Source organism: Mobula birostris, chromosome 4 (genome assembly GCF_030028105.1).
Source record: "Mobula birostris isolate sMobBir1 chromosome 4, sMobBir1.hap1, whole genome shotgun sequence".
Classification (NCBI taxonomy): domain Eukaryota; kingdom Metazoa; phylum Chordata; class Chondrichthyes; order Myliobatiformes; family Myliobatidae; genus Mobula; species Mobula birostris.
This window is the reverse complement of record NC_092373.1, coordinates 114,023,646-114,042,161: the sequence shown is the minus strand read 5'-3', so window position 1 is coordinate 114,042,161 and position 18,516 is coordinate 114,023,646. Positions and strand designations below refer to the sequence as shown.

The 18,516-nt window shown below is 41.2% G+C and overlaps 1 protein-coding gene across 3 annotated transcripts in view; it reads right to left on the bottom strand.

Moving 5' to 3' along the window:
- The window catches only part of LOC140196545 (uncharacterized), a 55,250-nt gene that overhangs the window by 27,891 nt on the left and 8,843 nt on the right, over positions 1 to 18,516 (bottom strand). For all 3 annotated transcript variants that reach the window (XR_011885746.1, XM_072255939.1, XM_072255940.1), the window contains exons 4-8: positions 12,009 to 12,031; positions 10,262 to 10,416; positions 8,576 to 8,691; positions 8,372 to 8,461; positions 41 to 3,059 (exon numbers count right to left, since the gene is read on the bottom strand). Coding sequence is in view for 2 of the 3 variants with exons in the window: in XM_072255939.1 (XP_072112040.1) it covers positions 41 to 3,059; positions 8,372 to 8,461; positions 8,576 to 8,691; positions 10,262 to 10,416; positions 12,009 to 12,031 (3,403 nt within the window). In the remaining variant the exon portion in view is untranslated. The remainder of the gene's footprint in view (positions 1 to 40; positions 3,060 to 8,371; positions 8,462 to 8,575; positions 8,692 to 10,261; positions 10,417 to 12,008; positions 12,032 to 18,516) is intronic.

Sequence of the window (18,516 nt, the reverse complement as noted above, 5' to 3'; positions counted from 1 at the left end):
AATATTATGCTGTATTGTAAAATACATTTTGTGGGCTTACCTTGCAAAGAATTTCCTTCCTCTTTTGAATCATTTGCCACAGCACTACTTTCTGCTGAACATCTTTCTTGTGCTGATTCAGGCCTCTCAGTGTTTTTTACTGATTCAAAAACCTCCTTGAACATCTGAGCAGTTTCTTTTAGCTTGAAGTGTATAGCCAAATCTAAACTGATAACCTTTTTCCCTGAATAATCCAGTGCACTCCAAGTCCAGTTGTGATTGCTGTTTTTTGGATTTTTCAGTTTCAGGATACTTGTGATCCAATGATTGGCACAACATTTATTAGAACTGTTCCACATCACTAGACGAGGTAGTTTTGTTGTTTTATGTTGCAAAATTCTAATTTCTCCAAATGCCCGTTCCTTCCACTGCAAGGATGTCCTTTCAAAGTAATATAACTTTGCTTGGTTAGAGAAGAGAATGTCTTCTTCCGTTATCGACATGGGTGGGTTATTAACTGGAGGGGGGAATGGGAACATTGGTTTGGGTCCAGTTTCACAATCGCTCTTACTCTCTTTTAACCGTGATGCAAACAGTTGGCATCCTGGTTTGAACTGGAAACCAATACCTGCACCAAAAGTAAAAACGTTGTGTAAACCCGCAGGAGTGTCAAGTGGACAATCAGTTGATGTTGTTTGTATAGCTTCTGTTTTTGTGTTACTATTAGCTTCCTCAAAACTACTACTTTTCGATGCAATACTTTGTGGAACAGATGCAAAGTTTTTACTGTGTGATGAAAGGTTTAGTGGCTCTGAAGAGATCTGCGTTACTGGACTACATGAAAGGGCTGCTTTGCCACTTGTGTTGCTTTTATGTTCTACAGCACAAAAGTCACTAGAGGTTGGAGGACTATGGTACACTTCAGTGTGTCCTTGATTTTCAGAAGAATGCAATTCATGTACACCTTTGATTTGTTCACTGAACACAGGTGATTCTTTTCCGCTTTCTTCTATATTATTCAAACACTTCCCCAATGAATCTTCAAGTGAAGGTATCATGTTCTTAGGTTGCAAAAAGGGGTCTGATTCTTCATCATTACCATGTTGTTTTGTACTCATTGTCATGTCAGATAATGAAGACGCCTTTGCTTTCCAAGTTCCAACTCCAACACCCTGGGATGCAGTATTGGTTTGGTGTTGACTGACTTCTGAAGAGAGTTCTTTACTGAAACCTAGACATTTAGAACCAGCTAATTTTGTCTCCTGAAGTAGCACTGGCTTACAACTTAACCACTTTACAGCCTGTGTATTTTTTGATTTGCAGTCTTCAAAACTGATATTGGTTGATGTTTTATCAGTATATTGCTGCTCACTCACTACAGGTGGCAAATGTTCATGCTTAGAATCAGACAAATGTATATTATGCTTAGATGGTTCAGCAACTATCGGTACCTTCTTTTTCACCTTGAATAGCTTAACAGTGCTTTCTTGCTCACTTGCTGCTGAGAGTTGTTGACTGAAACAGGTTGTGAAAGCTGTAGGAATAGAACCAGCTGAATGTGTCACGGAGCAAACTGAGGTAATTTCAGAGGAACTGGTAGATTGATTTGATGATGCTAAGCTTTGAGCTTGTTTAAAATTGCCTGCAAACAGCGAGGAGGAGGAAGACGCGAGCAAAGATGAAGTAGCTGTGACGGTACTTGGAACTTTACATTTAAAAACCGAGCCCCCATCAAAAGACAGTACTTGTTTAACATTCAATATTGAAACATCACTTTTGGACTGGACAGGTGTGAAGAGGTTAGAAGCATCACCTCTTGCATAAAGCAAATCAGTGGCCGATGAATCATTTTGGTTTCCTAAAGATGTATTTGATTTAGCTGAAAATTGTACATTGGGAAAGCTGGTGAATAAAGATTTGGATCTTTCGGTTTCAGAACCGAGAAGGAAGCTTTTTGGTATTGCCTTGTTTTGATCACCTAAAGGCCCCAAAGTACTCAAGCTGAAAGGCGATTTGGATGAGCTTTTTGATGAACATTCTATAATTTTTGCGAAGGGAAAACCAGGTGCTGATCCAACTGAATAGACTTTCCCACTGTCAGGAGCTGATGTGATGGTGCTTGTTCGCTTGTTATCTGATGAACTGCAAGCAGCAGTATTGTGAAATACAGTGGTCAAAGTAGCAGCTGTACTGCTTGTGGAAGAGCTTTCGGATGGCTTGTCAAATCTGGACGTTGTTGGGAAAAACAGAGCTTGTTCATTTTCTGTTTTGGTGGTTACGTTCAAAGAAGTAGCTTTTCCAATTGCAGAGCTACTAGGCAACACAGATGTGTGTGAAGCATCAGAAGTGATTGTGGGGTTAACTAGTCCTGTATTAACATTAGAATTACTGGAAGCATTTTGTGTACATGGTGATTTGGAGCACTTTGTTTCTGTGGAACCAACAAAACTGAAGGCAGGTGTTCTGAAGATCTGGTGTTCGTCTGTTTTGTCAAAAGCTGGCAATGCTGTACATAAGGCTGAAGTGGTTGGACAAGACACTGTGACACTTGTTGCTGGCAGAGTTTTAACAACATTTGGAACGTTTGAGATGGCTGCAGCTTCAACTGATGTTGATGGAACAGGATTATCCTCTTGCTTCTTTTGTTCAGTACTCAGACTTGAGAAGGTTGTTAACAATCCCTCAGAGTTTGAAACAGGTGACTTAGTAATAGCAGCCGCCAAATCACAAGATGAAGGTGTAACTTCAACAACAGACAACTTTGTAGTACTACTAGATAATGAAACGGCAGAGTTTGAAATTGATGGTTTACTGGTAATGGTTCCTAAATCATGAGACAATTGCAACTTCAAACTGTTTGAACCACTGTCAAAGCATTTCTTTTTCACTTTTTTATGGGAATGAACAAAACTGAACAGCTTGACTGGATGCTTCTCTATTCCATCATGTTTTTCCAATCTATCTATAGAAGTACTGGAAGATACTGAAGGGGTTGCATTATTTACATCTCCAGAACATGTTTCATTCGTGAAACAGTTCCAGTCTTTCCTATAGGAATGGTAGTATTTGTAGCGCATTTCCTAGGAAAAGATGGGGGGGGGGGAAGAGAGGGGGGAGGGGGGGAGAGAGGGGGGGGGAGAGAGGGGGGGGGAGAGAGGGGGGGGGAGAGAGGGGGGGGGAGAGAGGGGGGGGGAGAGGGGGGGGGAGAGGGGGGGAGAGAGGGGGGGGAGAGAGGGGGGGGAGAGAGGGGGGGGGGAGAGGGGGGGGGAGAGGGGGGGGGAGAGAGGGGGGGGGAGAGAGGGGGGGGGAGAGAGGGGGGGGGAGAGAGGGGGGGGGAGAGAGAGGGGGGGAGAGAGAGGGGGGGAGGGGGAGGGGGGAGGGGGAGGGGGGGAGGGGAGGGGTAGGGGGGGAGGGGTGGAGAGAGAGGGGTGGAGAGAGAGGGGTGGAGAGAGAGGGGTGGAGAGAGAGGGGTGGAGAGAGAGGGGTGGAGAGAGAGGGGTGGAGAGAGAGGGGTGGAGAGAGGGAGAGAAAATCAAATGTAACATTCCATAAAGTAAAATAATTCAGACATTCTTAAGGACAATGTGCATCATCTTAAGAGTTTAAAAGAAATTGCAATACACACAAATAGGCACAGCAGTACATGACTCCATCAGTTTTTTGATTTTGGATTTGCTACTGAACGTCTCAGAGCAAGGTTGCCAAATCACGTGTTATAAGAAATACCAGCTCCGAAGGACTATAGTTACAAGTTGTCAATAGCTTTCTAAATGTCAAAGACGATGGATGATATCATTGGAAATTAAATTCTCTTTTAATACATACCTAATTTAGGATTTTCTACACAATCAGATAAAATTACTTTAATTTGACCCAAAAAAAATCTGCATTTAAACTATTTCACCATGGTGTTTTGCACAGGAATTAGTATCAGACAGCACGATACATTTTCTATCTATTTAACTGATGGTAACTATCACTGTCAGGTCATTATCCCCAGAATTAGTCATACAGAAGAAATAGACTACTGAACTTGATTTAGATAAACTACAGTATTTCACCTGACTTTATACATCCTTCTCCAAGCCATCAAGTACCTAATTCTTTACAGGAATTTTGCATTATGTATCTATGAAAATCTTTGCATAAACCCACTTGGTTGACACATTATGTAGCATCCAAACAAATACCAGTTAATTATCCTTTTTTAAAAAAGTACTATTAGTCCGTTAGGGTATTAGCTATAGCAGGACTACTGTGACTGCGACATCTTCATTTATTTGTGGTTATGAAACCATTCCAGAATGGAAAGTGAAGTTGCATAGACATGTACGTGCTCACAGACATAAACTTTAGGATGAAAAGATGAATATGTTTAGCATTTCCCACAACTAACAAGAAACAGGTATATTGTGCTCTTTACTACAGCTTTATTTGCAGAGGAAGTGGAAATTAATGCCCAGACAGTTCTGGCTGTTCAAAATGGTAAATGATTTTATCTAAATTTTGTCAACTTGGCCAGTGAACTCCTGCAAGATTTATTAGGTAAGGAACAAATTCCATAGAAGTTTGTAATCTACTCCTACCCCAGTAAAAATAAATGGGAAAAACCAAAATTGTTCCGATGTTTACATTTTATAAGTGTGTCCCTTGTCTTAGAATAGCTTTCATTAATTCATAAGGTGCAGTCCAGTTTTATTTCATAAAAAATGCTCAGATTTGCATTGAAGGAATGCAAGATTAACTATAAATGCATCACTGTGATCCTGTGTATTGTATAGTTAAATTCACAGGTGAAACTCAGTTGAAACAGATCTAGCTACATATACAAGTTTATAAGAAAGGGTACAATTTAGTTCAATATTTTCAGGGGAAGTTTTATTCCATTTGTTATTTGTTCGAGTAGAGAAAGTAGAAATAGTTTTTAAAGGGAGCATTTACATACAGTAAATTATTGGTCCTTGTTAATTATTGTTGCATGTACCAAGATGCAGTGAAAAGCTCATCTTGCATACTGCTCATACACATCAAATTATTACACAGTGCATTGAGGTAGATCAAGCTAAAACAGTAATAATGCAGAATAAAGTGTAACAAGTGCAGAGAAAGCACAGGGCAGGTAAAGGATAAAGTGCATGATCATAACAAGGTAGATTGTGAGGTCAAGAGTCCACCTTATCAAGAGATCCATTGAAGAGTATAGCAATGGGAGAAAAGCTCTTCTTGAGTCTGGTGGTATGTACTTTCAGGTTTTTGTACCTTCTACCTAATGGGAGAGGGAGAGAGAGTGTCCGATATGGGTGGGGTCTTTAATTATATTGGCTGCTTTACTGAGGCAGCAATAAGCATAGACAGAGTCCACAGAGGGGAGGCTGGTTTCCGGGATGTACTGGCTTGTATCCACATGAAACTGCAGCTGCATGTAGATGTGTGCAGAGGAGCTGCCACACCAAGCTGTTATGTATCCAGATACAATGTCTTCCATTGTGCATCAATAACAATTGGTAAGGGTTGATGAGGACATGGCAAATTTCTTTAGTCTCTTGAGAAAATGGAGGTGCTAGTGCACTTCCTTGTCTGCAATGTAAATGTTGCTGGACCAGGACAGGCCATTAGTCCTAATAGCTTAGTTATTAGGAATGAAAACTACAGATTTTAAGGGAGTGGCAGAAGAACCAGTGGCCATACATTGTTCCTGCAGGTGGTTGTGAAGGCTCACACAATGTGGCAGATTTAAAAGGAACTTTCACAGTAAGTTGAGAAAAAATACAAAAGGAATGTAAGAAAATAGAGAATAGAATCTAACGAGTTGTTCTTTCAGTCAACATTGACTCTGATCCAAAAGGACTCCTTTGGTGCTTTACCATTCTGTAATTCTAAATGATTTACCGTGAAACTCCATTATTTTGGCACACTTAGGACCTTGGTGGTCTCAAACCAGCAGATTTTCTGTCTACAGGATGCTATTTTAAAACTACTACAGCACATTTTAATTCACTTATTAAAATGATGCTATACAGCAGCATTTTAATCAATACTACTGTAAGGGGTTTCTTCTTTTATGTTACTACTGAGGCTAATAAAAAGCTTCTTTGCTATGTTAGAATAAAATAGCTTCTTTGTTATGTTAACTGCTGAGAAAGTGTTTCTCTCTCGCAGCTTATTTGGGTTAATAATTACTGATAAGAGAATTGTATTCATTTGCTAACCAAATTGGGACTTGTGTGTCTGTAAGCTATTGTTTTCGCGGGCTTTGGGGCAGAAGGCGCGATGGGGAGAGAGAGAGGAGATATGATGCTGTAAGCTGGCGGACGGAACAGACCCCGAGCGGGAGTCAGAGGCTCAGGGTCTTCGGCGAGGAGACGAAGACAGACTCCTGTGGAGCGTCTGGTCAACCACCGTGGCTGGTCCCAGGCGATGGGTCGAGGAGGTCGGAGGGGATCGAATGGTAGAAAGAAGACTCCGTTAATTGAGCTCCAACTGTTGTGCACAAAGTGGTTGAACTTTGATAAGTTTGGCACCTTTTACTTTTCCTTTTATATTTTATTTCTATTAATTACATAGTTCCAGTATGATCTATAAAGTGTAATCATTTAATTGCATATGGTGTACTGTCTATTATTTGGCGTGGTGGGGTACATCACACAGCATCCACACAAACTTGATTACCCAGTATGGTGGGGCCAAAGGCTGCTCCCCCTAGACGAAAGCGAGCTGAGCGAGCCTGAGGCTTACCAGGAGACTACATTGTGGGGTTACTCGTCTGGGATATGGATTTTTGTAGGAAGCTGTGTGATCGCCCTCTTTAAATTATGCATGCTGCGGGGACGGAAAGCTGGTGTGCCTCGGTGGAATTGCTGGTTGTTACTGCATGTGTGTTGGGTGGGGTGGCTGTTGGTACCCCGTAGTTCTTTGTTCGAGTCCAGACTAGCGCTGACAAAATGGTGGTGGGACTGCCAGTGTCCACTGGTGCCCCAGGTGAGGCGGGTTAACGTAGGAGGAAAAGTTTGATGGCTCTTGGTCCGTACTTGTTGGAGATGAGAACAATGAGGGAGGATCTGAATGAAATAGAGTGGATGTGGAGAGGAAATTACTTATAGTGGGCGAATCTAGGACCAGAGGGCACAGCCTCAGTTCGAACAGAGATGTGGAGGAATTTCTTTAACCAGAGGATAGTAAATTTGTGGATTTCATTCTGCATTGTTATTGTTTCATTGCCACAGACAGCTGTAGAGGCAAAGTCATTGGGCGTGTTTAAAACAGTGTGATTGGCTCTTGGTTAGTTAGGCCATCAAGGATTACAGGGAGAAAGCAGGAGATTGGGACTGAGAGGATTAATAAATTAGCCATGATGGAATGGCAGCACAAATTGAATGGGCTGAATGGCCTAATTCTTCTCTTAATATCTTGTGGCTTTTATGCTCCAATTTTGAAATTGGAGCATAATGTTGAATAACCTCCAATAATGTTGAAAACTACAAGATTTTTGTTTACTTTGTAGTTTTAAAGAAGTACTTATTTGTACCAATGTCCAACAAACACGAAATCCATCTCTTCAAATTTCAGCATACTGAATTATCAGTTTCCCTTTGTGTATACTGTAACTTATCCATGGGCTTATGAAATTCATAATATTGCTAGTTCTACTTCTTAAACCCTCTTCTCCTACAGTCAGCAATTTTGACATTGTACTTCCTGCTTTTAAAGGAAAATGAATTGGGAGTTCTCTACAAGTTGCAGAGGTAAGGAGATTACAAAAACTAGAAGTGAGGCTGGATATATTAGCATCTTAGTGCTGCTAAACATGAAGCAGGTTAGCAAACACAGTAGTGAAAACACACTCAGAACTTTGTCAGGATATAAGCAGCAGAGTCAAGACTAGGTTCAAACCAAGAATTCAAAAGATCTCTACTGACTTTAAAGCAGGGGTCCCCAACCCTTTTTTGCACCATGGACCAGTTTAATATTGACAATATTCTTGAGGACTGGCTGACTGGGCGGGGGGGGGAGGGGGTCAAGTTCAACAGTGCGTGACAGGGAATGAGGAAAGGTGCAGCTGACTCATATCATTTCATATCGCCAAATCATATCGTTTCCTCGCTGCCCGGTAGCACATGCTTTGCAGCCTGGTGGTTGGGGACCATGCTTTAAAGTACACTTGAATATTCTGAAGTACAGATATTACAAAAAAAAACCTTCTTTTCAATATCCAGTTATAACTAGCAGCTTAAACATTACCTTTGTAATATGCACAACTTCAACTTTTTAGCTAGACAAAATGTAAAAAAATTAAACCTGCTGAGTACAGAGGACAACTTTACACGCAGGAATTGCATCTGTCAGGTAGCTTCTGAGGAGATGTTTCTGTGCAATTCAATCTACACCAACTTACCTCCAGACTCATGTCCTGATATTCAAATTTTGCAGTAAGACACCAATGGCGATTTTCCTGGCCATCAAGAAGGTCAAAGACTGTTTTTGGCTGAAAGATTTTTAGAGTTTTATAGTTACCTCTAACATTAGAAAAATATTTTGAATTAATGAAAATAATCTTGAATGTGTACTTTTAGGAATGCACTAAGTTACCGAAACTTACAGAAAAGTTTGGTTTGTCCAAATCCTTGGGCTGTTTCCACATTTTCAAAGGAGTTTTAAATCTGTAACCATCTGCGACTATCTGACCCATGGTGCTGCCAGTATCTGTGGGAAGCGCTGGGAGGGTTATGAAAAAAAAAATACACAACTGAGTTATCCTTACAATTCATGCTATTTGATGACAGCTTTTGCACACAGTTCATGTACATTGGTTGTACAGCAGTTAAGAGTTGCATATGTGAGTATTACTGGATGCTGCACTCCCAGGCCATAAAACCCTCCCTGAAAATGCAATCTGTGTATCCAGTTTATCAAGATAAACTCTCTTTTTAAAAATATGAGTAAGGCTGGCAGAATGGTACAAGTGGTGCTGCTGACTCAAAGTTACAGCAAACCAGATTTGATTCCTGGCCATCTCTGTGAAGTTTGTATGTTCTCCCCATGTCTGAGTTTCTTTCCTGGTTCCACATACCAAAGGTGTGCTGTTCGGTAGGTTAACTGACTACTGTAAATCTCCCCTAGTGTCGGTGGGTGACACTGTGAAGTTGATTAGCAAGTGAGGGAGAATAAGTAACTGGAAAAAAGCAGAATCAATAGGATTGCTGTGAGCTGAATGTGAGCCAAGATATACCAAATGGGCTAAATAGCCTAAGTTGTGAGGAAATGTGAGAAATGATGGCCTTCAAAACTAACTTCAACTCTTTATCACAAAGTGTTCATGAATGACTGCAGTGAGCACTCAGCTCCACACAAAACAACCCAACTGCCTTTGCCACCATCTACTAAGAAAACTAACAGATCCAATCAAAGATCCTCAGGGTAAGAAACAATCTTTTTATATATCAGGGAGATGGTGATACAGTTGAGCCATTGGTTGTGACCCATTCAGCAGCTCAAGACTACAGCATTACTGAATCTTCATGGTTACATACATCAACTTGTTCTGGGATCACTGAGGGCACATCTCTATCAGTCAACCAGTACAAATCTATAAAGTAAATCACCAATGCTTTATGTACCAAAGCAAATACATTTATTGTTTTGTATATCGGAGAATGCAGTCATCATTTTCAACAAAAAATCAAGTATTACAACTCTCCAAACTGGAAATATTATTAGAAATTAATGACTTCATCAATCCTGGCATAAACGAACATTGAAGAGAATGTGCAAGGCTATGCGATAAGCTGCAAGATCTGAGAATAATGGAAAATGTGCCATGAATACTAGCATATTCTACGTTCTCTTACCTCCACCCATGTATCCCTTGACCCAAACAGCTCTTACCCCCACAAATCTCTCCTCTTCCCTCCATTTTCTACTGATTTTGACATCAACAGTTGCCTTTACAACAAGAATTAGACAGCATTTGGGGTGGAGCGGTGTCCAACAGTGTCACACAGGATGAGGCTTACAGAAATATTGTTAAATTTAGACATTTTGATAACTCCAGTGCATTTGTTTACAGTTAACCTATACAATTAACAAATTGAAGTGTTTGTTTTAATTTGCAATTTGTTAAATAACGATCACCAGATGGTCTTAACTCTCCCTTTTTAGGTGAATGCCATCGGCAACGTAAAAACTACATTCTTCATTTGAGAACATGGTGTCTACATTCCAGAAATAGATAAAAATGGTGACATTTTAGTTTTAAAATCAAAATCAAGAAGCAGGAATTTCTTACCTGAAGCACAATTTGGTTCTGTTGTACCTTTGTCCAACTGAAGTGCAGAGATGCTATCCAGAACTGGTTCTACGTGAAACTGACTGGGCTGCAGACAAGCCAATTCATTTTGCGTTTTCAATGCAGGGAGAACAATAGCAAGGTTGCCTCTTACTCTTAGGAGGAAAAATACAAGCATAGTTACAAGGGGGAACTATCATGTTAATAACAGTTATGTGCCTAAAAACTGGATTATGAAGTGCCAAATTTTTGTAAATCACTTAATCCTATTTCAATTTGAAAAGTCAGATGTATAAAGTACTGGAAATTTTCAATTACAAGTTGTACCAAGCCTGCAGATTTTGTGTCAGGGCCCGCATATGTCCACTGCACTAACACAAAGGACTTCACTGGTCTTCGTTTAGCACAATTTAAAATCTTTTGAAAAGCTGAAGTTTGCCTGTTTGAATTTCATACACATTTAAGTATGAAATGACAAGTTACAACCCATTACAGTAAAAGAATGAGTTAGCATTTTATAATATTTTATCATCTACATTTTTCCTAGTCCACTGATGGTCTACAATTTGACCTGAATAACACATCCACACTCCTTAGTGAATCACAATTGTTTGTCATCTTATGATAGGATTCATTAGTTAGCATGGATTTGTGACAGGGAAGTTTTGTTCCACCTATCTACAGTTCTTTTTAGAATATGGCTAGCAGAATACTTCAGATGGAAATAGTAAGTAGAGTCTAAGTAGATTTTCAGAAAGCTTCATGCCATGTTGCCCCAGCAACTCCCGATTAACCCAAACCTAATCACAGGACAATTTACAATGACCAATCAACCTACCCGGTATGTCTTTGGACAGTGGAAGAAAACCAGAGGACCCAGAGAAAACCCACGCATTCCACAGAGAGGACGTACAGAGACTTCTTATAGAACGGTGTCAGAATTCCAAACTTCAGAACGCCCCAAGCTGTAACAGGGCTGCCCGAACCGCTACACTACCATGGCAGATGTGGGGAGATTCCTTCCATCAGAGTGGTGAATCTTTGGAATTCTCTTTCCTAGAGAGATTACCAGTAATGCTGCTCATTCCAAGCAGAGATCAATGGGTTTCTGGATATTAAAGGTAATTACGGAAACTAGGTCATAAAGCAGGAAAGTGGAGCTGATAAATGGCATAGCAGGTTCAAATAGCTAGATGGGCTGCTCATGCTCCTAATTTGTACACCTTTAATAATCTGGAGCTAGCAGCACCTGGTGTTTTGGGGCCATCACAAATACTGCAAAAACATGGTGTCTTCAAAATGTACTTCTTGGGAATATAAGCCATCAAAACCATTGGCAGTGAGCCAAAGGAGATGATAGTTGAAAAGGTGAGATAAATTTCAAGAGAGACTTAACAGAAAAAGACAGAGAAACTGGCAGGAGGAAATTCTTGTGCTTAGGCTCCACACATTGAAATACAACCAACAGTTGTAACAGTGAACCAATAGTGAAGAGAAGGCAATAGGGAACCACAAGTGGCCAGAATTAAATAACACAGCATTCTCCCAGGGATATTAGAAAAAAAATCAGTAAACATGACTGAGTATTCCTTCCATTTTCTAGTTTTACTTCAGATTTCCAGCACCTGCAAGTTTGTCTGATTTTTCAGATATGAAAATATTTTAATATTGAAAAGGCTCTAAAAATAGTAATTAACACAAGAAAGGATTTCCAAACAAACCAAATGGTGTATTTTTAGAAAGTTACCTTTCATTTAAGTCGCAGGCCACCTGAAATTTAAAGAAACACTGCATAAGAAAGGGACGAGTGGGCATAATAGATGTACATAACACCTTCACAGTAAATAATGAAAACTTTCCATGCATTAAGAACTGTACTATATACCAACATGTATAAGGAGCATTAATGTTTGGATCCAGGGCCTGTAATTCTAGGTCATCAGTAGAAAAGTAGAGAGATGAATTAACAAAATAACTTAATTAAATTAAATTTAATTAACTTTGATTATTCTAGAAAAAAATCATGATGGTTAAAAATAGAAGAGTTACCTTGCTCAGGATGAATTACTATTTGTCGGTCTTTTATCAGTCTTTTACCTCCTAAAAGACTGATAAGCCACTGTCAAACCTTAACAAAAATGTCTCTCAAAAATGGCTACTGTTTTAAGTATTTTGGTAACTTTCATGCCCTATTTGTCTCGAAGCTGTGCATCCAAACTTAGAACTTTTCCACTACAAAGCCCCTCTTAGTCACCAAATCTTCAATACAGGCCTTACCTTCAGTCATGCCTTTATCACTTACAGACATGATTAATTAGTGTTCTGACCAGCCTCCCATTTTCCACCTTTCCAAGCCAGTCCATCCACATCTTGCTCTGCACTGCCCCCTTCATAATTCAACCCTCCTTGCTGACTGCATTTGTTTCCAGAGACCTAATCCATGGGTTCCCTATCTTTTTTAATGCCACGGACCAATACCATTACACAAGGGATCCACGGACCCCTGACCTAATACTTCAAGTTTAAAATTCACATTGCTGTATTTAAACCTTTTCATGAGTGCTCCCCACCCCCCACAGAATCCTGGTAAACATCTTCTCGCATAACTCCCAAACTTCCTCCTCCTGTTATTTTAGCACATACCCCCTCCTTGTGACCATAAGGCATAGGAGTAGAATTAGGCCATTCAGCCCATTGAGTCTGCTCTGCCATTCCATCATGGCTGATGGTGGATCCCACTCATCCCCATAAAACCTGCCTTCTCATCATACCCTTTGATGCTCTGACTGATCAGGAAATGATCAACTTCTGGCTTAAATATACACATGAACTTGGCTGCCACCATAGTCTGTAACAGAGCATTCCACAGATTTACTACTTATGGCAAGGTCTGCACACCATCGCAGACTTCAAAGCTAAGCACAGTCATGCTGCCAACATTGCTGCCTCTCTCCAGGATGAGCTAAACCTTCTTATGCTCAGTTCGATGTCACCAACACTGAGGCCCCAAGGAGAGCACCCAAAGCAACCTGCACCCTGGACACCTTGGAGGCTGAAGTACGCAGGTGTTTCCAACGAGTGGACAGTCACAAGGCTGCGGGACCGGGTGGCATTCCAGGGCTGGTACTCAGAGTGTGCACAGCACAACTGGCTGGTGAGTTTGCAGACATTTTTAATCCCTCCCTGTTCCAATGCAGAGTGCCCTCCTGCTTCAAAACACCCGCCATTGTCCCTGTACCTAAAAAGACCAAGGTAACATGTCTGAACGACCAGCGTCCTGTCGCACTCACTTCAATAATAAGCAAATGCTCTGAGACGCTGGTCAAGGACTACATTTGCAGCATGCTACTACCCAGACTGGATCCACTACAATTCGCCTACCGACACAACCGATCGACAGATGTTGCGATAGCCACAGCTCTACACACTACTCTTTCACACCTGGAGAAGAGGGATGCTTATGTGAGAATGCTGTTCTTGGACTATAGTTCAGCATTCAACACCATAATTCCCTCCAGACTTGACAAGAAGCTCAGAGACCTCGGCCCTCACCCTGCCTTGTGTAGCTGGATCCTGAACTTTCTGTCAGATTGCTGGCAGGTGCTAAGAGTGGGCTCCCTCACCTCTGCCCCTCTGACCCTCAACACAGGTGCCCCTCAGGGCTGTGTCCTGAGCCCCCTCCTTTACTCTCTGTATACCCATGACAGTGTCGTCACCCACAGCTCCAATCCGCTAATTAAATTTGCTGACGATACTACATTGATTGGCCTTATCTCAAATAATGAGGCAGCCTACACAGAAGTCATCACCATGAGATAGTGGTGTCAAACAGAAACCAATGTCACAAAAACAAAGGAGCTGGTTGTGGACTTTAGAAGGAATGGAAACAGACTAATCCCTATTGACATTAATTGATCCGGAGCTCAGAGGGTTAAGTTCCTCGACATACATATCATGTGGTCTGAACATACCAGCTGAGTGGTGAAAAAAAAGCACAACAGCTCCTCTTTCACCTCAGACCATTGAAGAAGTTTGGCACGAGTCCCCAAATCCTAAGATCTTTCTACAGGGGCACAATTGAGAGCATCTTGACTGGCTGCATCACTGCCTGGTAAGGGAACTGTACTTTCCACAATCGCAGGACTCTGCAGAAATTGGTGCGGACAGCCCAGCGCTTCTGTAGATGTGAACGTCCCACGATTCAGGACATTTACAAAGACGGGTCTGTAAAAAGGACCCATAGGATCATTGGGAACCTGAGCCACCCCAACTACAAACTGTTCCAGCTGCTACCATCCGGGAAACGTTGCAGCATTAAAGCCAGGACCAGCAGACTCCAGGACAGCTTCTTCCACCAGGTATAATTATTATACTAATTATTACAAATTACTATAAATTGCACATTCAAATGGAGATGTAACGTAAAGATTTTTACTCCTCATGTATGTGCAGGATGTAAGAAATAAAGTCAATTCAATTCAATTCAATTCTCTGGTTAAAAAAAATTCCTCTTTACCTCTATTCTAAAGGGTGGCCCCTCAATTTTGAGGCTGTGCCCTCTAGTTTGCAGCTCCTCCCGTGGAGGGTCAGACATCCTGAGCCAATAGGCTGGTCCTGGACTTATTTCCATCTGGCATAGTTTGCATATTGTTGTTTGATTGTTTGTGGTTTTTGTATTGCTATATTTATGCTCTATTCTTGGTTGGTGCAGCTGTAACGAAACCCAATTTCCCTTGGGATCAATAAAGTATATCTATCTAGTTCTGGATACCCTCACCATAGGGAACATCCTCTCATCTATCCTCTCTAGTCCTTTCAACATTCAATAGGTTTCAATGAGAACCCCCCACCCCCCAACACATTCTTCTAAATTCCAGTGAATACAAGCCCAAAGCTGCCAAATGCTCCTTGCATGTTAATCCCTTCATTCCCGGAATCATCCTTGTGACTCAAGAGACTCATTCCACCGAGATGCAACACAGAGTGTCACAGGAAGTCATTCCTGCCTGTGGCCATCAAACTTTACAACTCCTCCCTTGGAGGGTCAGACATCCTGAGCCAATAGGCTGGCCCTGGACATTTCCTGGCATAATTTACATATTATTATTTAATTATTTATGGTTTTATTACTATTTAATTATTTATGGTGCAACTGTAACGAAAACCAATTTCCCCCAGGATCAATAAAATATGACTATGACTATGTGAACCTCCTCTGATTTCTCTCCAATGACAACACAACTTTTGCGATATGGGGCCCAAAACTGTTTACAATTCTTCAACTGATTAGTGTGACCAATAATTAGCAAGCCCTAATTTCAATCATGAGGATACTATACGTTAGAAATAACCTCTTTAAAAGTGTCATCCTCTCCAGATCATTTATTCTTTAAGACGCGCTATAAAAACTTATTTTTAAATTGAGTCTCTTCCTTAGCTTGACATCCAGTATTAAACTTCTTCTCTAAGATAGGACATGATCATAGAACAGTAAAACATATAATTAATCCATTCAACTATTTGTCTCTGTGCTGGCTGTTTCAACCCACAATCCACTAAGTCTAATTTACTGCCTAGTCCCACGGCTTTTATATTTTTCTACAATTTTATCCAATTCTCCTTTGAAGGCAATTACTGAATGAAGGTGCTCACAGTTACTCTTCACAGTTCTGTAACCTTGTTCAATTCGCAAAGATGTTCCAGAGCTTTAATTCACCATCCCATTCCCTTTCTGATGCAATTGCCAGTGCCTTGGCACTATTCCAACACAAGCTTGAGCAGCAGCATATCTTCTGTCTAGGGCAGGAGTGGCAAACACAAGATGGCACATGCAAAAATTCTGTTGGCACACAGCATGCAGCAGTACCCCTCAATTCTTTAAGCCACATTCAAATCATGATGGCACAATCATCATCTTTACTGCCAATGAAGCTTCGATTTTTGTTTTTAAACAACCCGAAAGCAGTGAGATGTTTTCACAGGAAAAATCTCACGGCGGCTTGTACCCGTCCAACTGATGCCAAGAACACATGACATTTGATGATACAATTTGAAATCCTTGCAGACCTGGTATACACAAACAACAGTATTTACATAGACAGTAAATGGCTACAATAACAATGCTATTTAGAAAGCATGTCATTTTTCAATTGTGTTTTTAGAATATTGTTTTTCGAACAAGTTTTCTAAAATGCTTCATTCACCACAAACAATCCCTATTTTTTTAAATAGCAAAGCAATGAATACATGCAAATAACCAAAAGGTCTCATTCTTTTACCTTAAAAACATCCATAATTATCATCAATACTTCATTAATCAAATACAGACATCCCACCTCTCCCAGAACTTCCGGGAGTCTCCCGCATATGCCTGATGCCCGCAAATAATATACAATATCACAGAAATCAATTTTTTTGAGACCGAGCGAGAGAAAAGAGAGAGTGCGAGAACAACCACGAGAGAGAGCACGCGCGTGAGAGCGAAAGCAAGCGAGAGGGAGAGAGAGAGCGAGAGAGAAAGCAAGCGAGAGAGAGTGACAGAGAGTGCGAGCGAGAGCGCGCCACTGCAGAGTGTTCCAAAAAAAAAATAAAACGTACATCACCCCAGACAACACTAAAGTGTACCCCTGCCTAATAGGGGTCAAAATAATGACAGTGTTGCTTGCTGCACTGTTTGCAACAATGGCTTTTCTATTGCCCATGGTGGGTTAAGACTGTAAAAGACATGTTGAGGTGAGTTTAACAGGTGTCATTCGTTCATTAGCATAGCTAACATTATTTAAACTAGCTGGCCAGCTGCTAAGGAGCTACTCTATTGCAGACATCCCACCTCCCACTCCTGGAAGTCTCCCACAAATTGATGGTGCTACCTCCCTGAAATGAGTTTTTGCAGGGTGGGATGTCTGCAAATATAATCCCTGCTAAAAACTACAAGGGCACAAGAGATTTAAAAAAAAAAATAAGATTATTGCCAATTTGGGCACACACTCTCAAAAAGGTTCACCACCATCTGGTTTAGGGCATTGCTGACTTGGATAAAACCAAATTCTGGTAATGTGGTTTTGGGTCTGTATCAGTACTGGCTGATTCTGTTACAACATTTTCCATCTGTAATATGATTCATTTTTTCCCCCCACTGCAGAAACTTCCTGATTTGCTGGTCGTTTACAGTGCTCCTGTTTCAGCTTCAGTTCTCTAACAGACATTTAATAAGTCAAATTTATTTATATAGCACATTTAAAAACAACCCCAAGTTGACCAAACTGCTGTACGGATCAGAGCAGATAGCTAAAATCACAAACACAAGAAACACAGACATAACCAACAAGGCAAACAGCTTATAAGCACAAAAGAAACACAAGGGCCTTGGCACAAGCCAAAAATCAGCCACATCAGGAGGATTCAAACGCTAGTGAATAAAAGTTTTGAGCCTGGATTTAAGAGTCGACGGACAGGGCAGATCTGATAGGGAGGGGAATGCTGTTCCACAGTCTAGAGACTACAATAGCAAAGGCACGGTCACCCCTGAGCTTAAGGTTAGATAGTGGGACAGCCAGAAGCTCCAAGTCAGTCGACCTGAGGGACCTGGAAGTAGAACAAGGGGTTAGAAGGTAAGTGATATAGGAGGGGGCAGCCCATTTAGGGCTTTATAAACAAACAGGAGAATCTTAAAATCAATTCTCAACAGTACTGGCAGCCAGTGGAGGGAGGCCAGGGTAGGAGTAATATGGTCCCTCTTCCGGGCACCTGTCAGGAGCCTGGCTGCGGCGTTCTGGACCAGTTGCAGACGTGACAGGAACGACTGACTAATCCCAGTATACAGGGAGCTGGAGTAGTCCAAGCAGGAGGATATAAGGGCGTGGATGACTTTCTCAAGATCTTTGAAAGAGAGAAACTGTTTGATTTTGGCAATAGTACGAAGCTGGAAAGAACTGGCTTTTACTACTGCATTAACTTGCTTGTCAAACTTAAAGGTGGAATCAAATATCACACCAAGGGATTTAACATGGGGTTTGACAAGGGTGGACAAGTCACCAAGACTGCTGGTAATCACTTTGATGGAGTCAGCGGGGCCAAATAGGACAACTTCAGACTTTAAAAATGTCCTGTTTACTATCTCCTGCAACTACCCTCATTAACACAAGAAAATCTGCAGATGATGCGAGTCCAAAGCAACACACAAAATGCTGGAGGAAGTCAGCAGGCCAGGCGGCATCTATGGAAAAGGGTAAACAGTTGCATTTTGGGCTGAGACC